General features: G+C 37.7%; 2 protein-coding genes across 5 annotated transcripts; one reads left to right on the forward strand and one right to left on the reverse strand.

The window, feature by feature from the left end:
• Window positions 1-1,859: 1,859 nt before the first annotated feature.
• LOC104595753 (PPPDE putative thiol peptidase family protein) lies at window positions 1,860-11,486 on the forward strand. Of its 3 annotated transcripts, none has more exons than XM_010256623.3 (5): window positions 1,860-2,228; window positions 5,876-6,133; window positions 7,408-7,695; window positions 10,455-10,698; window positions 10,985-11,486. In XM_010256623.3, exons 2-5 carry the CDS (start codon window positions 5,926-5,928, stop codon window positions 11,031-11,033), a joined length of 789 nt encoding a protein of 262 aa, XP_010254925.1. In that variant the 5' UTR covers window positions 1,860-2,228; window positions 5,876-5,925; the 3' UTR covers window positions 11,034-11,486. The 3 variants fall into 3 exon arrangements, with proteins under 3 accessions (XP_010254925.1, XP_010254927.1, XP_010254926.1); XM_010256624.3 differs by lacking the exon at window positions 1,860-2,228 and adding an exon at window positions 2,264-2,395; XM_010256625.3 differs by lacking the exon at window positions 10,985-11,486 and having other exon boundaries at window positions 1,929-2,228; window positions 10,455-10,702.
• A 2,132-nt stretch (window positions 11,487-13,618) lies between these two features.
• Window positions 13,619-15,996, reverse strand: LOC104595754 (homeobox-leucine zipper protein ATHB-40-like). 2 transcript variants are annotated; one of them, XR_016076485.1, is made up of 4 exons: window positions 15,724-15,996; window positions 15,294-15,601; window positions 14,217-14,667; window positions 13,774-13,912 (listed from the first exon to the last, which is right to left on the reverse strand). XR_016076485.1 is itself a non-coding variant. In XM_010256626.3 (3 exons), the coding sequence occupies exons 1-3, from the start codon at window positions 15,818-15,820 to the stop codon at window positions 13,694-13,696; spliced, it is 624 nt and encodes a 207-aa protein (XP_010254928.1). In that variant the 5' UTR covers window positions 15,821-15,996; the 3' UTR covers window positions 13,619-13,693. The 2 variants fall into 2 exon arrangements, 1 of the variants encoding a protein (XP_010254928.1); XM_010256626.3 differs by lacking the exon at window positions 14,217-14,667 and having other exon boundaries at window positions 13,619-13,912.
• Between the last annotated feature and the right edge of the window lie 3,645 nt (window positions 15,997-19,641).

Here is a 19,641-nt window from a genome sequence, read left to right on the forward strand (position 1 = left end):
ACTTATTCTTAATGGTTTTGTAGATTGTCTTCTCTACATGTGTCCAAACCATTTTAGTCTACTTTTTCTCATTGGGTCATTTCATGTAAACAAACAACTAATTTGGCAAGATAAATGCCATTCTTTTTTGTATCAAACATTATTTAGTGATAATGTATTAATATTTTTATACAGATATATAATTAGAATTCAAAAAATATGGACAATTCTAGCGGCTTGTACTTTTCCTTAAATGGCTCCACAATAAATCCTTATTTTTTTATCATTTTTATATTATTAAATATTACACATTACCCCTCAATTTGGAAGGAGTGCAAATACAAATATATACAGTATAAATACATAATTTTGCACTCAACATATTTGTATTTATACTCCTTCCAAACTGAGCCTACAGGGTGCACATAAGGTCCACTAAGCTTGAGAGTCTGAATTCGGGTTGGGTCAATGCAACGCCTGCTCGAATAGTCTTTATAGCCTTGCATTGAAAATATCTTGGTAGTTATATATTTTATGTCATGGAAAGATATTCCCAATGCAAGATTGCAAGAGGCTGTTCGAACGGTATAAGCACGGGCTACCTATAATGTGAATTTAATCCTGTACTCTGTTTTTTGAGGGACGCCCACTGACTATCTCAACTATTGTTTTTACCATGTCATGCCTATACTGCAATATGGCATATTGAACAGCAAATACCAGACTAATTCTAATGACTTATCACATGCATCCTGAACACATCATAATTGGAAAATAAATGACAGTGACGCTTTAAAACCCTTCAACATTGTTTTTACCAAACAGGTCATCAAATATTGTGACAATATTTATGATGTTGGGTTGCTGATTAAAGGAGAAAATGCCAATGCTAAAATTTGTAGCCATTCCGATTTCCAAACACCATTCTGATTACTTGTTTTCACAACCGAAAGCAACTTCCAGCTCTGCCTCTGCATTCTTTTACATCTCCATGTTCATAAATGGATAATTAAAAACAATAGTATGGAGGTTGATAAAACCCCAAGTGGGAGGTGGGCCCCTTTTGATTTGTATACCTTAATCAGGGAGAATCAAAGACAACATTAAATGTGTGGGTACACTCTTTATGTAAGCATTTGATGTTGACCATCCTTGTTTCTGAATTTATTATTATATATACATCTGAATTATTATTGACAGAATGTGCCATCAATTTTGCTAAGTACTTGCTTCATGAATCATGAATGACAAATAGATCAATTTGGATGTGGGACCTATCGCCATTATTCTACCTCTTTGATGAAACTCATACAATTCTCGGTGGAATCGACCAGTATGGCACTTTGTTTGATTAGGAAAATAAATGGGTTCATTCTCTCCTTTTCCCTTTTTGATTTATTGATCATTGATGTGCAGCCATGCTTCCTCCACCAATTGAGGGGCTGGAAGGTGATGATAGTGATTTGTAAGCAGAGGGGCGTTTGATTGGGGCACGCCCCATTTTTGGTAGTGCACACATCAATAGACAGGGCTTTATCTGTCTTTTCAGTAGGGATTTGACAGATATTAACGACCCCAGATAGGGAAAAGAGGGTATTTTAGTTAATTACACTAGAAACGGGGACATAATAGCCATTTGAGGTGGTCAAGGAGGTTTCTAACATTCTATCACGTGGAAGGACGGATAAAGTAAAAGAATGAGAGAGAGAGAGAGAGAGAGAGAGTAAAATCAGATTTACTTTAGCGGAGAGAGAGAAGAGGGAAAGGGAAGGATCCGTGCATCGTTAAAAAATTTACTGGTGGGGTTCTCGAAATAAAAATGTATAAAATAATGTTAATAAACAAATAAACACAATTTCTTTCTCCCATATAGAATTAGTATGAATAATTAAATTGAAAATCCAAGGAAAGTTCTTTCAAGAAAAGGCTTTAGTCTGTCATTAAGCAGTGAATAAACGAAAGTTGATGATACACGAGAACAAACTCACATACAGATACAGAGGGAGAGAGAGAGAGATTCTGTATGTAGCTTGGCTTCCAATTTCCTGGAAGTTTTCTTTTCCCTGTTTTGAGCTGTAAGGGTTGTGGTTTCTGGAATCTGGTTTCCGGTTTTTGTCAGAAATGTGTGGGTAGCAAGCACAGTTACACCGCTCTCACTTGGGTTTTCACCTGTGAAAGATGGTTTTGCATGCTTGCTCAAGGTGGTATTCGTGTGCTTTGCCGCAATGATGGGCGTTTTCTACTGACAGGTAAGTGGGTGTCTCTTGTTTTCCATTTTCTTTAATGGATTCTTGTTGTTTTTCTTTAATTTTTCTCCCTGTTTCTTGCGGCATTGCTACAATTCCACCGGCTCTTTACTCTGTTCTTTATAATTTTCTGTTAAACTTACCCTTTTATGTTCTTGTATTTGGGTGAGGTAAGTGGTTTTTTGTTTATCAACTTCTCCTAGTGTCTCTGATCTGTTCGATCTGTTGTTTTGAAGCATGATTCGGTTGTTTATTCTTTCTAACATGTCATGTATTTAATTTCGAGATAAGTGAGTTTCTCAGTGCTTCTCCTATCACTCACATTTCTATTTTTTACTTAATGTTGGGTTGTTTTTGCCTTTCCTTAATTTTGGTGATGCCAGGTTATACGACATTGCATGTTTCAGGCCAGTTCTTTAGCTTCTTTGCAAAATGCAAGATTTGGCATTGTCATTTGGAGTAATGCTAGGCATTTATTCTTTTACTTCTTTTTGAACTAGACTTTTTAGTTTGGCAGTGCGAAACAAGGCTAGCTTCTGATAGATTTAGAAACCTTTCAAAGTTCACTTATGAGAAATTGTATCCTATCGTAAGAAGATTTGTGGTTGTGAAGTAATATTTCATTTACACATAGTGATCTGGAACAATTTAGACAGAGTGAATTTCTAACTAAAAATCCACCTTCAGCAGGCAAAAAAGGACGGTATCTACTAAAAATATCTTCTGTTTACTTTCTTTATCGTTTAACTATTCTAACGTTTTGTTATTTATGCTCTTTCATTATTTCTGCTTTCCTGTTGTGGTACTTTAGTGCTTGGTTGACTGTTTGTTTCTTGCTTCCTCTTTGGATCTAGGGTTTTCTTTTCACTGTGATTTTGTTGACGAAACCCAAAGATGTTTGCGTTACTAATTATTAGGAATAAAAATTACATCATTGCAATAACTCCAGAATTTCATTGGTTCTTTCCATAAGATCTGCAGTTCTACACTGTATGTTCATTTTTAAACATTAGTCTTACCAATGCGTAACAGACGGTAGGAAACTTTTAAGTGGTTTGAGATCAAGCTTCAAAGTTAGTGGTGGCATTGGCAAAGAGTCCTGAAAATTTTCTTGTCTGATAAATTGGTGAAATAACTTTGGAGAATGTGATCAAAGGAAACTCCAATCATGTGTTGGTTGCTTCCCTGATGGTTCATGTCTGTTATGACATGTTGTAAAGGAAGCTGTTTCCTTGGAAACTCAGAGAATGAATTATTCAATTGGGTTCTGTGATCAGTAATTCCTTTGTGGAGAACCTTGCTGGGTGGGGGAGCTGGAGAAACGCTATTTATTGGGGAACAATGACTCAGATAAGAGTAACTGATAATAATTTGCCAAGATGAAACTGATTCTTAATGGTGTTGAAGGTTAATCTGCATTTTCTGGGAGGTAAAATTAAAGTTGATTTGCTTTATGACAAGAGATCAATGAACATCTATAAAATGGTTAAGTTCATAATGCAAAATGAGGTGCAGAGATACTCTTATCAAGTAATTTTTAATAAGCACGAGCCAGTCAATCTTGCAATGGTTGGTCAACTCTGACATCTGGAATGGCTTTCATCTATTTGAATATAATTCTTGATGATGTCGACAGGAATTCCTGTTGACAAAACAGTGTAGACCCCCCAAAGATCTGACTAAACCAATTAATATGGTAACAGAGCATTCCTCTTGCTGTTGCTGGAGGACAAAGATAGGGTTCATGGAGATGGATCCAACTAGAAAAATACTTTTGGTACATACAGTTAGTGAATCCTGTGTCAATATAAAGGAGAGAAAAGGCATTAGTATTGAGGTAGAAAATAGACTACAGCTTCAGAAACTTAAGATGATACCAACTTAAAAGATGTTGAAACATGGTAAGGGAAGAAAACACACTTGTTATAGGCAATTCTTTAAGACAAGGAGGTCATGTCATAACTTATAAGGAGATTTCCGTGGGTAGCATCTCTAGTTGTTTCACCTTTTTTTCTGATCACCTGCTGAATTCTGTAAATTCACTTTTCTGAATAATTGTTACATCATGTTTATGGGCTAAGGCAACTGTCCTTTTCATTGATAGATGTTAAATTGGTTAGTTTGGACAATTTGTTGAGAAGATTCTAAATTGATGGAGACATAACTGTCATGAAAGCACACCTTTCGGGAAAAAAAATAAATAAATTAGCAACCATGAAGTTACTTCTGTGCATCAAGGTTATGAAACGGAAAGCCAATCTCCTTGGACCATAATGTGAATGAAAGGTTTAGGAGAAGTCAGCGAAGAGTCAAGTACCAATTCATTCAAACTCGATGTGGAGGGTGAAAAGCATATATGATAATGTAAATGTTTTAATCTACTACAGAAGACAAAGAACTATCTTGCTAGGGTATGGGGATTCAGCAATTCTCATTAATTTGTTAATCTTTATTTTATGTAAATTTGAATTGAATTTTTAGATTAAAAAATATTTTTAGTTGAATCCTTATGCCCTTTCTGTGGTTTTGAGTTTTGTGAAGGTACTCCAATGGTGTGAACATGGATATGATAATAGGGTAGTAATGCATTCTATAGTATTTTTCAGCTAAATAGAGTAATAGACAGTTCATTTGCATGGGGGTTTATAGCATACAGTCAAATGACTTGCTGTTGACATGTTTTTATCTGGTTATGGTTGAGGAAATTTTGCATGGCAAGTGCCTAAACAGATTCTTATTTTTCCTTGTGCATTTTAACACAATTCTTGTCCATACTCAACCATAATTAACAACAAAGAACACCATGATAAATAAAGTTGCACCTTTAGGTGTCTTTGCTGCCAAATGAAAGCACAGCCATTTTAGATGTCACAAGGAAAAATCATCTCAAGTAAATATTTACAAAAAAGTAGAAGTAAAACTATGTCCAAGACATATGAGTTATCCTCTTGCAAAAAATCAAGTGTTGACCTTTCAAATGATAAAAACAGAGCTAGGTCTGCAGCTTTTCTTGAGAGACTTTCAGGCTAACTCTTACTAAATGCTTGGATGGTTAACTGTTATTAATTTCCTAGGATTCAAGCAATACAGTTCTACCTTGTATTGTAGATACCTTTACGTTGAAATTAAGATGGGAATATCAACCTCTTGTTATTCACCAAATCATAAATTATGTATCTATGTCACATTTGTATTGTTTTTTCTTTTTTTTTTTTTATATAGTGGATGCCTAGCCGCTCCCATATAGTTGGGGCAAGGCTTAGGTTGAGTTGAGTTGTATGTAGTGGGTGCCTAATATAATTTTGTCAAAATGGATAAGGGGGACTGCAGGAATGTCCTTCATGTGGTCGTATTTCTTGTGTGGTTTGCATACTTAGCCGCTCCCATATAGTTGGGGCAAGGCTTAGGTTGAGTTGAGTTGTATGTAGTGGGTGCCTAATATAATTTTGTCAAAATGGATAAGGGGGACTGCAGGAATGTCCTTCATGTGGTCGTATTTCTTGTGTGGTTTGCATACTTAGCCCCCTTAAGTTTGATAAAACATATTTATATTTTGTCTTCCCCTTTCCCGTGGTGGAGTTTCTTGTTGTGGTTTGCATAAGGCTAATATTTTTCTTTTTTTTTTTTGTTTTTTCCCCAAATGTATGCAGATCAGAACCATGCATTGACCATATCCTGGTTTCAGCCTTGAAAGAAAAATATGAAATCAGGATCAAAAGGCTGGAAATCCATCATGCCTCTTCGTCTGCGAGGCAAGGCAGCCACTCGCTTCTGCATGTTCCCAAAAGTGAAGTCAGCAGGCTATGGTCCAGGTGACATCCCCGTTTACCTCAATGTTTATGACTTGACACCCATGAATGGCTACGTCTACTGGGCAGGCCTTGGGATCTTTCACTCTGGTGTGGAAGGTATTACTTACATTTTAGATTAGTATAATTTTTTAATTGTGTGACCTACAATACTTGTAGTCCTTAGCATAAATTCTTGATCATATTTGAGCCTTGAGTGACCTTAATCTACTGTAGATTTTTGAAATGATTATACTAACTGCATTTTCTCCCCTGGTTACTGGTTATCTTTCATGCCATTTTATAAGCACAATTAGTGAGGACCAGCTGCATTAGCAAAGTTTGACTATTGTTCTTTATAAAGCACTAAAAATGCATGTGTTTCTGCTGAGATTTGTCTCATCTCCACATGTCCAGGATCAGAGTGGATTTGGAGTCAGGAAGTTGACTTGGGGAGTCATGTTACAATTTTAGAATTTTATGAATGTGGTTATAGTAAAATATATTTTGTTCCTATAATAAAATTTACACAAATTATATATTTTTTTCATTGTTCCTATACTCATCATTTGTTTGTCTGTGTGCTTGTCTTATTATTATCATCATTCCCATTAAATTTCTACATGTTTGAGTTTGGGTATATGAACACTGTTTATTTTGGGGAAGGGCCCATCTATAAGTGAAACATAAAAGCTGTTGTGGACAAGTAAATCAAACATCTGACCAATTTAAAGTGTTCTCTTGTGATTTCCAGTTTCTGGGTCCCACGAATTCACTCCATGTGGCTGAAGAAATCAATTAAGTAGCACACATATGCTAGATGACCAATTTGCAGGCAGTGCTGTCATGTGGTGAAGTTATAACTGGGTGTTTTGGCCTCCTTAGTTGATGTAATGACCAATTGATGCTAGGTGCTGACTAGTCAGCTACAAAAAAAGATACATTCTAAATTGAAGATATTGACAAAATTTGATATATAAGTTATTATATGCAATAAAAGAGTGGAATAGAACATTTAGCTTACAGTTTTTGTTTTAGAAGCAATAAGGGAAGCTGGATAGGCTAAGATAGGGAATTACAACCTTTGTTTTGCATAAATAAAGAGCTAACTTTTACTTTTTGATGGTGCCATACTGCCATCGTAAATGCTTAAAGCAATAAGTGTGTGTAACCTTTAAAATAACTTTGTGGCTGATTAAGTTGATTAGTCATTAGTTGACTAATTGAGTAGTTGATAGCATCTGAGGTGACTGCACGCACCATGAGTATCAACTAACTAGTATGAGATTTTTCTGTTAGTTTCATGAAAATTCTACAATTTTTATCTTCTCATTTCAAATAATCTCATTAAGATGAATTACAAACTTACTGATTGCCTGCATGCATGTTTTTAGTTCATGGTGTAGAATATGCCTTTGGAGCCCATGATTACCCAACAAGTGGTGTCTTTGAAGTGGAGCCTCGGCAATGCCCAGGATTCAAATTTAGGAAGTCAATATTCATGGGGACAACATGCTTGGACCCGGTTCAGGTCAGGGAGTTCATGGAGCGCCACTCTGCAAACTACAAAGGCGATACATATCACTTGATTGTTAAGAATTGCAACCATTTTTGTAAGGATGTTTGCTACAAGCTGACTGGGAACCCAATTCCCAAATGGGTGAATCGACTTGCAAGAATAGGTATCTGATATAATTGCTTATCATACCACCAGCTACTTTGTTGTAGATTATTGACAATGTTTACACAATGTTCTGCCTATTCTTTTAATTTATAGCATTTCATATTTGAACTCTTTTTATATTATTGGTTTTCACAGGTGATCAAACTCCTAGACTATTTTGCATTTACCCATGCATGGTGTTCTATATTTCTATTGAGTATACATTCTTCTTTCAAAGTTCCAATATTTTCTTCACCCATGGAACATTTTCAACAGTGTATAGGTATCTAAATTATTCTGTTTCGATGCATACTCTACTCAACTCAACTCAGCCTTAACCCTGACCATTTTGGGTCAGGTACAGAAATCCTGTCCCACCATTATGCTCTATGAAGATCCATGCTTTCTGTCAAATTACAAGTCTTTAAATAATATTTACCATATTTTCTTTTGTCTTCCCCTTGCTCTTTTAGAGCATTCTACTTGCATAGACGGTCTTTATACAACTATTTTGCCGCATGGAATTCTTATTTAATATAATTATATAAATAAGGGGTTTTTATCGTTCACTCCATCTCAGAATTCATAATACAATCACAATACAATCATACAGTTTGGGTCAATATCATGGGGGGGGGGGATGGTGTTTATAGGGGGAGCTAGGCATAAATACTTTGGGAAAATTGACCGATTCTGAGGTGGACTGAACCGTAAAAGTCCCTATAAATAAACGCTGTTTTCTGACCAATTTCTCTACCAGGGAAATATTCCCATGTCCCATGCACGAATGGAGGTAAGCATATTGTTTTGCATTTTCATTTAAAGTTTTTTACCGATTTCTCATAGAACCATATTTGACTCATGAAGAGGAAAATGCTGTTTCAATTGTCTCTTCTGTGAAATGGATAACAAACTTTCAAACATTCAATTGTCTTTCCTCACCAAATGAACATATGCCATTTCGTATGGTTGTGTTTTTTATTTATCAGGTTTTCTTTGGATGCTCTCTTGCCAGGGGGAGGGAAAATGATATTTCTCAGACTGTGTGCATTTTTAACCATTTTTATGACTCCATTCACTTTTCTCATCAAGTCATAGTAAATGGTTCTGGTGAAGTATGCTTGAGCCATGCAAGTATGTGCATTCATGGTAGAAAAGAGTGGTCCATTCTAATACCTTCTAGTTGATCTTGTGAAAAATCATTGTCAACATATGATTGGGTGGAAAGTTACTTGTAGTGGTAAGGCTTATGGTGTTTACATGTTTGAATATTGGCTCTGTTTGTGTGCTACTGAAAATGGGATGGTGGATTCATTATCAAATCAAGGGGTTAATAGGCAGCAATTATTTTAGGCAAACGTGTAACTCATTCTTGTTGTAAACATGAGCTGTTGGAACTTTCCAACTTTTTGCTTGTTCTAATTCAGATCAAACTTAATTAATAAAATTCTTTTTTGACTATCAAGAAAAAACTCAAGCAGTGAAACCCTAGTGATCAACGCATACACTTGAAAATGGATAAAACACAAGGCATTTTTATTCACCAAAGTGTCCCTGGCATATTGCTCTTCTTTTCATAGATGCATTGACAAGAATGTCCATAGGTTTGGCACTAGTCGAGTTACTTGGCATTCTGATGCAGGAACCAAAGAGTCAAAATTGCACTAATCTAACCTAATCAATCTCTGCTTTTAGTCCTAACATCACCTCTAAATATATCCTAATCTTTTTAGACTCAATTCTTTGGTCATTCAAGTCCTACATCAATTGGTATCAGAGGTGGTGATCCTACATCACATTCTCCATGGTTTACATTATTTGGCTTGGAGATTGGGTTGGTTGGGTTTTGGTTATTTAATGTCTCAAGTAAAAAATTGGTAGTTCTGATGGCAAGAAAGGAGCTAGTATTCCAATGCCACCTACATTCTTCGAATCAACAATGAAACTTCACTAATCATCCAAAGAGAGGCAAACAGTGTATAAATATCTCAAGTTCTCAACTTATGCATTGACTGAACGTTGGTATTAACATGGGGACAAGTAAATACTATATTACACGAATAATCTAAGACTGCAGGAACAATGAAATTTCATAAAATTGATAAAGAAAACAATGAAATTTCATAAAACTTGGAAAGATTATTAGATGTTGCTTTCCTCATGGTCCCTTTTTTAAGAGTTTTTTAACAGCCAAGATTATTACTGATTCTAACTCAAGAGCATCATCATGTTACAAGTTAACCTTACTACATATAAAGTCCTTGGATTTGTAAATTTATTGAACCTCTTTTCTCTTGGTCTATTTTCCTTTTATTGTTAATACTAGAAGTTTAGAACTATGACTGTTTACTTCTCTACACTATAGAGGCCCTATAACATTGTAACTATAAAATCATTCACTAAGATGTTAAACTCTACAATTTTCTGTGTAGTACACATTGTTGTCTAATATTCTTTCCACTTGATCTATTGAATTCTTTCATATGGCTGACAAACACATTAGAAAGAATGTGTGTGTGTGTGTGCATGTGCGACACACACTATGGTATTACCTTCTCTTGTCTTTTGGGGGTTGGAATGTCTGGTGAAATCTCCCAAGTGTGAGTCTAAACAGTGGGCCCAATGTCTGATGCGTGCTACATTTACTTCTATGCTGTTGGTGAATTGTTTATTGGTTTTTCATATTGCTTTGTTCGCTGCTATGTTTCAAACAATCATATATGTATCAACGGTCATGATTTTGGTATTTGAGCCTTTTTTTCTTCTCTTGGTGCATAGGTTCACTTTGCAGTTGCTTGCTCCCTGAGGCTCTCAAGGTATCTGCTGTTCGGCATGATCCCAATTATCAAGAATATGATGACAGTGAAAAGAGGCGGCTGAGAAGTGCCTTCAGTTGCTTGTCTTCAATTTCAATGCGGCAGAAGCAGTTGTCTACTTCTTCATTGTTTCTACATTCACCCTTGAAAGGGTGCCTTCCACCATGGGAGTTCAGAAGATCTAACAATGGCTCCTTGAAGGAAAGGTAAGAAGGCTGCTTCTTTCTTTTTTTTCCTCATCTGGAGTGATAGAATGGTTACAATCATCTTTTCATAACTAGGAACAATTGGAGGATTTCCATTGCTTCTAGTTATTATTGGTAGTTTGGTTTCTCCACAAAGTTTTAGGATGGAAATTTCTCTCTCTCCCTCCCTCTATCTCTCTCTGCAATGTTCTTTCCTATTTTTTGGGGCAAATCTTCTCTTCTTTGTAAAACGGTATTCTACTTTTAAAAGTTAAAACCCTTAAGGTGCAAGTTATTTTCTTAACAGGAGAAGAAGCAAGAGGGATCGCAGTTTTGTTCTCAAGCCATTTTCTTAGCAGGAGAACCCAGATGGCGGATGGCAACTCTGTTACCTGAGTTCCTACTGGCTTCCCAATGTCTCCGGTTTTTTCATGCTTGTGAAAAGTTGTTTCAAGTTTCAATGTATTTGTTGGGGAAACCTTCTCTCTCGTTCATCCAGTCTACTATGTGGCTTGTTCATGGACCAGAGGTCTAGTTATCCAGAGTTTCTTAGGCCAAAATGAAGCCAATGGTTCAGACCTGCCTGCCTACTGTATGAAATTTTGTCTATATGGTACTACACTTGGATTAAGGCTCATTTTAAGGTGGTACACTGGTTCTAGCTAGGTTTCAGTGGAGCCTAGAGACACAAAAGGCTGTTTTATGTCACTGAATTTCCTGTTGATATTTGTCACGAACCAATGGAACGTTGTGGTTTGAATTGGATGCAGGATTAGTGTTAATTGAATGTTATAGTTGTTTCTCATGAATATACTCAGATTATTTTCACAATGCGGTAGAAAGTTTGTATTTTGGTCGAAAGCAGGGTAGTGTCCCGTCAAGCTCCAGTTCCCAATTAAAAGATGCTCTTCCTACTCCCTTACACCATTTAAATATGTCTACCCACCATGCAACTTAAATGCAGTCTTGAGTTGCATGTAAATGAAAAAAATGATGTCTAAGAAAATGAATGATAATCTTCGGATGTTTCACTTGGAAAACATAACCTGAATATAGAAGGTAAATATACTAATGTTGCAAGATATGAACCAAGATATTCAAATTCTTTTTTTTTTTTTTGCTAAAAGAAGATATTCAATATCTGACGAGAGGATTATTTGAGGAAAATGAGGTATGTCGTTCTTCTATAATTAGTATTCATTCTTTATGGAAAATATTTAGAGCCATTTTATGTGTCCAAATACTATAAAATATCACTTAATCCACCTTTGCAGTAGGGGTGTCAATGGACTGGTTTTAGATTGGATCCATCCAAATCAAAATCAATTTAGACGGATTGGATGAACCAATAAGACATTGAATTGAACTAGTCCAAACTTAATGGTCCAAAGTATTTATTGAAATGGATTGGACCTGATCCATCCATAACGGATTTATATTGGATTGGGTTGGAATGAGCCAATATTTAATCCATTGATAGAAGATAAGAATATAGGTGTGGAAGGACCAGACGTTGAATTGGACCAGCCCAAAATGGTCAAATATTTATTGGATTGGATTGGACCAAATCCAGTGCAATTGACACCCTTAGTTGCAGTTAGTTATATCTATATAAAAAAAAAAGTAATTTTCAGGAAATTAGTATGGATCTAACCTCATAGCATTTGCAAATTCAGTTTTATTTTTATTTTTTGGTTATACAATGGAGGATAATGACAGACGGGGCACTTCATTATTTTCTTATTTTTGGGTTCATGGCACTTCCGTTAATTGATGCATACAATTCAATGGATGCTTTCTGCGTGTGAACATTGATCTTTCACGCTCCAGCTCGTAGCGTACCTTATTCATGAGTTGAGCTAGCAGGTTCTGGGCTTCTGGGGTAAAGACAAAGCTTTCATCTTGTAGGTGTACTATTTGAGTACTGTCTCTTCTCTCTTCTTCACTCTACCTGTAGAGTCTGTAAATTGAACAGAGTTTGTTCCGACAACTTCAGTCACCAGGTGCCAACAGCACAAGGTGTCTGCAAAAGCTGACTGTTACCAGTAAGTGGAAGGTGCTGGGTTGGAACTTTTTCTGTGTAGGATTGATGGATCATGGGTATATTAGGCTTCTTCACATCACACACATATGAACGACTATAGACCCATGTACGAATACCATTTCTTCCAAAGCTTCCGTGTCTGTTCCCAGGCGACCTATAAACAAAATAATCCTGGGTGGCTATACTATAGAGAGAGACTCGCCCCAACAGCCAACACATCATCCTATCAAGAATGAATCCCTACAATTTAAGGTTCAGCTGAAGATAGCCATATAGCCTGCTGTCCTGCTAACAATAATACCAGAATCTCCTTAGAGAAGGAGCATTTTCAATTGAGGCCCACCCAAGAACTGATACGCTTCTGTTCTGCCACAATAAACCCTTTTCCAGTTCTGGTGGGAAATGGAAGTGGGTGGGGTGGGAGATGTTGATATAAGGAAACTTCTGTACATGGAAAGCAAAGGCAAGGTTCTTTGCATTTTCTTGTTTTTTTTTCCAATTTGCATTTGTTTTTTTTTTTTTTTTTTTTTTTTTTTTTAAGAGTTAAGACAAAATAGATGGTGAATATATTTATGGGTCCACCAATTTTGGCTGCTCAGGTGCTAGTTGTGAGGATAGCTTATTTTCCGGATAGGACCACCACACAGCAAAAGACATGGATGCCGTTTTCCACGTACAATAAAAGACAGATTTGTTATAAGACCTTTCACTCTAACAGCTTAGATCACCAGAGTCATTTTCCATATATTCTTCAAAATTAAGTAGTGGGTTGTCTCTTGCTGCTAGATCCATTTCTACACAGAATGTGGTCCAAGCTAGAAAAGGGATAAATCATCTCCAGTAGTAAGAATTTCATCTGGTCGCATTGATCAGTGACAAGAGCAGAAGACATGGAAGGAAGCCTAGAAGTAGAAGATAATTAATTTACATTAATAGAGGGGTTAATACATATCTACATGATAAAATCAACAATCACAAATACAGATTTCCCCATTCCATGCCATGAATATAATTCTCAGGTATGTAAAGAGGGTTATCAAATCCCTCCACTCCAAATTCTCCTAGAAAAGGTGGGTCTGCTTCCATAGAAAAAGAAGAACTTGGGCTACTGCTTGAGACCCTATCTGAGCGCTCTGAGAGCCTTTGTATCTCCTTCTCTGCCTCAGAAAGCTGCTCCTTGAGCTTTAGTACCTGTAACCAATAAAATTCTCAATTATTAAACTAAGCAACTTTCATTTTGTTATATGGAAGCCAGAGGAAATATATATTGCAAGTAGGGAGAATACCCTTGAAAGATAATTTAAATTAATCTTATTTATTGTCTGTGGGTCCACAGTTCCAAGTATCCAACACTTAATGCATTTAGTAGTACAAATGAAATCAAAAAGCAAAAAATCTGATTCTGAGGCTCAAACAGCAACAGCATCAACCATTGCTAACAGCTTACAGTATTAATGCTTGTTTATTATCTCATCAGACTAAATTCAGTCCTTACATTTGAGAGAATCTTCATGGTGGGACCATCAATGGTTGTATCCACGTGCATGTGTACCACAGAGGTGCTAAAATATACAGCATTAGTGCACATTTAATAGCTATTTTAACAAATAAACCATTCTCAGATAAGCTTTGATCCAGCTGCATGCTGTCGATTTGCCTGCACAGCCCAGAGATCGATCATGCAGCTACTGATTCCAATACCTACCACCTTAACTAAGCAACTTTGTACGGACTGATAAGGATTGGATATGTGGGGACATGTTTATCAGTTGTCGTCGTTTGCCCAATCAGTTTGCATTCTTCCATGAAAAGGCATGATCATCATCATCATCATCGATTAAGATACTAAATTCTAAGAACATTTGCACCACCCTGATTGGTTTAGTAGAAGCTCCTCCCCGAAGCTCTACAAAAACAAAAGCAGCTTCTGCAAACGAGTTCATTGCCTGCGAGGGGAGCAGGGAGCTGAGCCAATCAGGATAATGTATGTATACGTACATCTTGGCAAAGGTTTTCTTTTCTTTACCCATTTTTTGATGGTATGCGTGCAAATTACGACTAACAGTTCTTGTTCTCTCTCTCTCTCTAGAGTAAGTTGACGAAGGGAAAGCTGCTTAGAAGAAAAAGGGGGAGAGAGAAGAAATTTAGAGGCCATTGATTATTGGTTCCTCCAATTAAAACCTTCTCTTGCAAATAAACATGGAAGCCTTACATTACACAGCTCACAGAAGCACAGAAACAGAGACAGTGACTCGCACGCAATGGTAAAAGAATGTTAGAGAAATATAATAAATGATTATCGCTTCGTAATAATTAACCTAAACAGTAGTAGTTTACAAGTTTCGAAGTTGGAAAAGCCAGAGGAGGAACACATCTTCATCTCATCGCTGGATGGATGAATTAACGAAAAGGATTACTAGTTAACACAGAATTATATATTGAAGCGTCACGTCAACTATGAATGAGTGGATCATTAATGGGGTGAGTTAAGAAAGCTAAGATCAGAGTCAAAACTATCTACGAACTGTATTGTAAGTTGTAACAAATACGAGAGGGAGGGAAAGAGAAGGACCTCTGTTTCAAGTCGGCATTTCTCCACGACTACACTTTCGTGTGCTGTCTTCAGCTTGGAGTATTCTTCCTCCAGCTTCTTATTCTTCCATCGAGCCCTTCTGTTTTGAAACCACACAGCAACTTGCCTGGGATCTAATCCAAGCTCCGAAGCAAGTCGGTCTTTTCTCTCCGACTCCAACTTATGTTCACTACCAAAATTCATCTCCAGAAGGCTAACTTGCTCGGCGCTCAACTTCCTCTTCCTGGCTCCGACGTTGGTGGATTCTCCTTTGTTCTTCTTTCGCCTTCGACGTGGTCTTGTTTCTCCTACACGCACCCACAAGATCAAATGAGTTTACGACCAAGAAGAAGAAGAAGAAGAAGAAGAAGAAGAAGAAGAAGAAGAAGAAGAAGACAGTGTGTATTCATCTATCAAGCTAGCTACTGACCTTCTACTACTGGAACCACTTGAGCATATAAGCTAGGATAGAGTTGAGAGATGAGCAGCATTTGATCGTCAACTTGAGGATTCAAATTGCTTGTCATCCTCTTCCCTTGTTCCTGCTCTTCTAGGTTTTTCTCTGCTTTAATCCTTTTTTCTGTTCTTTTCAAGTTACTTGTTTGCAATCTTGCTTACACACTAAGCTCTCCACAGGCTTTAATGGCGACCCTTTTTTCCTTTACCAGGGGAACTGAGGGAATGGATGGCGTAAGAGCAAACAGCATGAAACGATATTTATAGTGCCTTAGTTACGAAATCACCCTTGGCTTTCGTGTAATTAACACCTTACGGCACGGGTTGAGAAGGGGCTCAAAGGACCTTAAATGCCCTTGGGTGCATAATGACATTTTTCTGTGTTGGGTGACGCTAAAGGGGTGTTTCGGTCATTTTACAACCTGTCACCTGAGGACAAAAGCATGTTAATGCAATATTCTCCTTCTAGAGAAACAGAAAAGAATGCCTAGTAGGGCAATTTGGGAAGCAGAAAAAAAAGGAGGATGGCGTAGTGGGCAGTACGTAAACAAGCTTCCTGATGTGATGACCATCAAGGCAATAAAATAGAATAAAATATAAAATAATTAAATGAATGAATATTGATTATTGAACTAATGAAGCAAGAGCTGCAAATATTTTTTTTTTCTTCCTATTTTGACCTCCAGTGGTAAAAGCCATTGTAGTTGTAAGGTTAGGCTGGCCTACAGAGGGTGAAAAGACGAAAGAGGACAGGGATCGGCGTGAGAGAACCACAATATTAAAGAAAGGTTTGGAGGTGGGGTTGGGATCCCGAACCTAACCACCTCGAAGTTCTGAATCATGACGTACGGATGACCTCTGGATTAGAATTTGTAGTCATCCTTTGTTGTCCAATGGGGTGGTAGTCTCTCTTTCATTCCGCTTCTCTCTCTCCTTCTTTTTGTCTCTAAGATGACCAAAATACCCCTAGCTCAAGTGGTCTCGTGGGTGGGTCGAGAAGGGTGAGAGACTGAAAGTGAAACCCCTTTTGTGGGCCATTGGCCGGGTTATTATATTCCTGTTCTTGGATTGGAAATTTGAAATAACTCTTCATCACAACAATCAAAAATTCAAGGACAAGACAAAGGGTGGGGTGGGGGTGGGGGTGGGGGGGAGTTGAGACAAAGCTGACCCGGGTTAGTGGGGGTATTTTGGTCAAATAAAAAGTTCAACCCAGTGAACCGGAGCGGAGAGCCGAGTGAGGAGGGGATGAAAAGAGAGTGAAAAGGACAGGCTCCAGGCCAAGGGAAAAAGCACATGCAGTCCAACCTAAACCTTTACACGAAGCACCACCCCATGCCCTGTAGGGGGGACCACTGTATTAAATCGTCTGTGGTGGCACTCGCTGATTAGATCTAGACGTGGCCGGTAGCTAACCAAGGAGAAAGCAATCCCTACAAGGCTGCTAATAAAACGTAGCCGTCACTTAGCCATATTTCCAAGAACCCATCACTGTTGGGATGATCTAAGCTTCTGTCATGCATGCCTCCCTTATTATGTGGTAGAACTTTTACTTAAATAAGGTGACTAAAATCAGAGAGAACAGATATGTCAATACAACATTGAAAGTTGAAGCAAAGGTTATCCATGTTTGCTATATGTAGTGTTATGACCTAATTTCTCTAAATTTAGAGGAAATATAAACTGGGTTCGTTAATGGATAATGTTTACTTGGACTTTGGTGGGGACTCACTCTGCAGTCTGCACACTGCACTCTTCATCATCCATGATGCTGCTGATGCAACCTTATCTTATCCTTCCTTCATATGACCTGCATCTGGACTGTGGACACCCCTTATACACCGGAAGAAGAAGAAGAAAAGCTTTATCCTTGTGTTACATTTTAAGTAATCTCCACCAAATTTGTCAGCTGCCACTACCTTTGGAGAAAATTTAGCAAAGGATGGGTGTGCCCTGATAATTTGCATGTGTGTGAGGGAATCTGAATTCACTGGATAGGATCAATTTTTTCTCTACTTGCCCAATTGAGGCAGTGGAAACAGATGGGATACTTGTTCAATTCAGCCAAATGGTTTCCCCTCTTATGAAAAAGAAAGGAGTTGGTAAGCGACACGTGGAAGCAGGCGGGTTGATGACGTGGACCCATGGCAAAAGAAACTGACAGGTGGAATCTTGTAAATAATGCTCCCAATTTAACACGTAGAATGGGCCATGGGGGGGGGGGGGGTCAGAATTGAGGAGTGCACTGATTTTGGGTCCTATGTGGACTACACAAGTGTCGCTGTACCATAGGCATTAAGTCAAAAACCTCCCCACAATTGATTGTTGACATCATCTTCTTCTTTCATTCTATAAGATAATGGGATACTCATTGGGAGGGAGATTTCTATTTCAAGTTGGCTCTAGTTTAAGCATAAAATGTATAGTTTATAAGAAAGATTTGGTTGGGATTGTGAAGATTTCATCTACTCTATATAGTAAAAAAGGATTAAAGGATTAAAGTAAAGAATGGTGTGGTAAGAAGGGATAAGGATCAGAAGAATGGCAGAGAGAGAGAGAGAGAGGTCTAATAGGTTGGAAATGTAGGTTAACTGTGTCCTACACAATGGTAGTAGTTTAATGAAGAAATAGTGAGATGGGTGGAAAGAGGATTTGAAGAAGATGCGCATGGGGTGGGGTTGGATTCCCCATCACATGGTGTGAGGAGTTGTTTAATAGGATTAATCAGCTTTTCTTGAGCAGGAAGAGTAGAGGAAATTAGGGATTTAAAAAAAGGGGGTGTCATGTTTATCCCGACACACCCCAGCCCCTGTTTCCCATCTTCCAACTTTCACATGAAATGCTTTAAAGCTTAAACAAGTACACATCCAGGCATCATCCATGTAGATTAATTAGCTAATCAAATGCCAATTGGCAATTGCTTGATTAAGGTGTGATTAAGTGGGTGGGATTAGCCAACATAAATTGCCTTTACAACTAAGCTTAAATTTGGAACCATGCGATGTGGGGTGATTGGTGAGAATAGGAGGAGCCCTTTCTTTGGCCGCTTGCTTCCCTTTTAACTACTTTAACAAATACTTTTCTTCTCAGATTGTCATCGAGCCTATTGATTGAATTGAATATTGATAAATAAAATTGATTCCCCTCAGACCTCAGTAGTCAGGCCTCAGCTCAGCAGTCTGCCTCTGCTTCGGTGCTTCCTGGTCTCCTGGCTTCCACCAATGACACCCCCAACGTATAGGCCGTACACCACAGCTTGCACTCACGACCGTTGGACGATCCGAGACCGTCCGTCTCGCGGCGGCCTCTCTTGGGCCTTGGCTAGCCTTTAGCCCGGAATATGCGTACAGTTGGTGGGTTCCATCACCATCAACCCACTCATCCCTGTTCTGATGGTGAGAAACTGAGAAACTGAAAAACTGAGAATGAGACGAAATGACCCACCCCACCCATTTCAAATTAGGTCTGTAAATAAGTGGGATCATATTTGATTTGAATCCGAATTTGATTCGGTAAGAACCGGATAGCAAATTGGGTCCGATTGGAAAAATTGATTCATTTAGTTAGCAATCAAATACGAATACCAAATACCCTGAATTGATCCATCACAACCCGATCCAACCCATTATATATATATATATATATATATATATATATATATATATATATTTTATCATGTTTTTATTACAATTTAAAACCAATAAGATATTCAATTTCGAATCATAATGTTGAAAATCTGATAAATCCTTATCGAATTCAGATCAGCTGGATTTTTTATCTGATCCCTTTATAACCCTATCTGAAACTATTATGGGACCCAATCACCTAGTGTCAACCAGTGGAATTGGAAATTTGGAATGAATTCTCAATTCCCCATTTCAATCAAGCCGCT

This window comes from Nelumbo nucifera, chromosome 5 (assembly GCF_055504915.1).
Source record: "Nelumbo nucifera cultivar China Antique chromosome 5, China Antique-T2T, whole genome shotgun sequence".
Classification (NCBI taxonomy): Eukaryota; Viridiplantae; Streptophyta; class Magnoliopsida; order Proteales; family Nelumbonaceae; genus Nelumbo; species Nelumbo nucifera.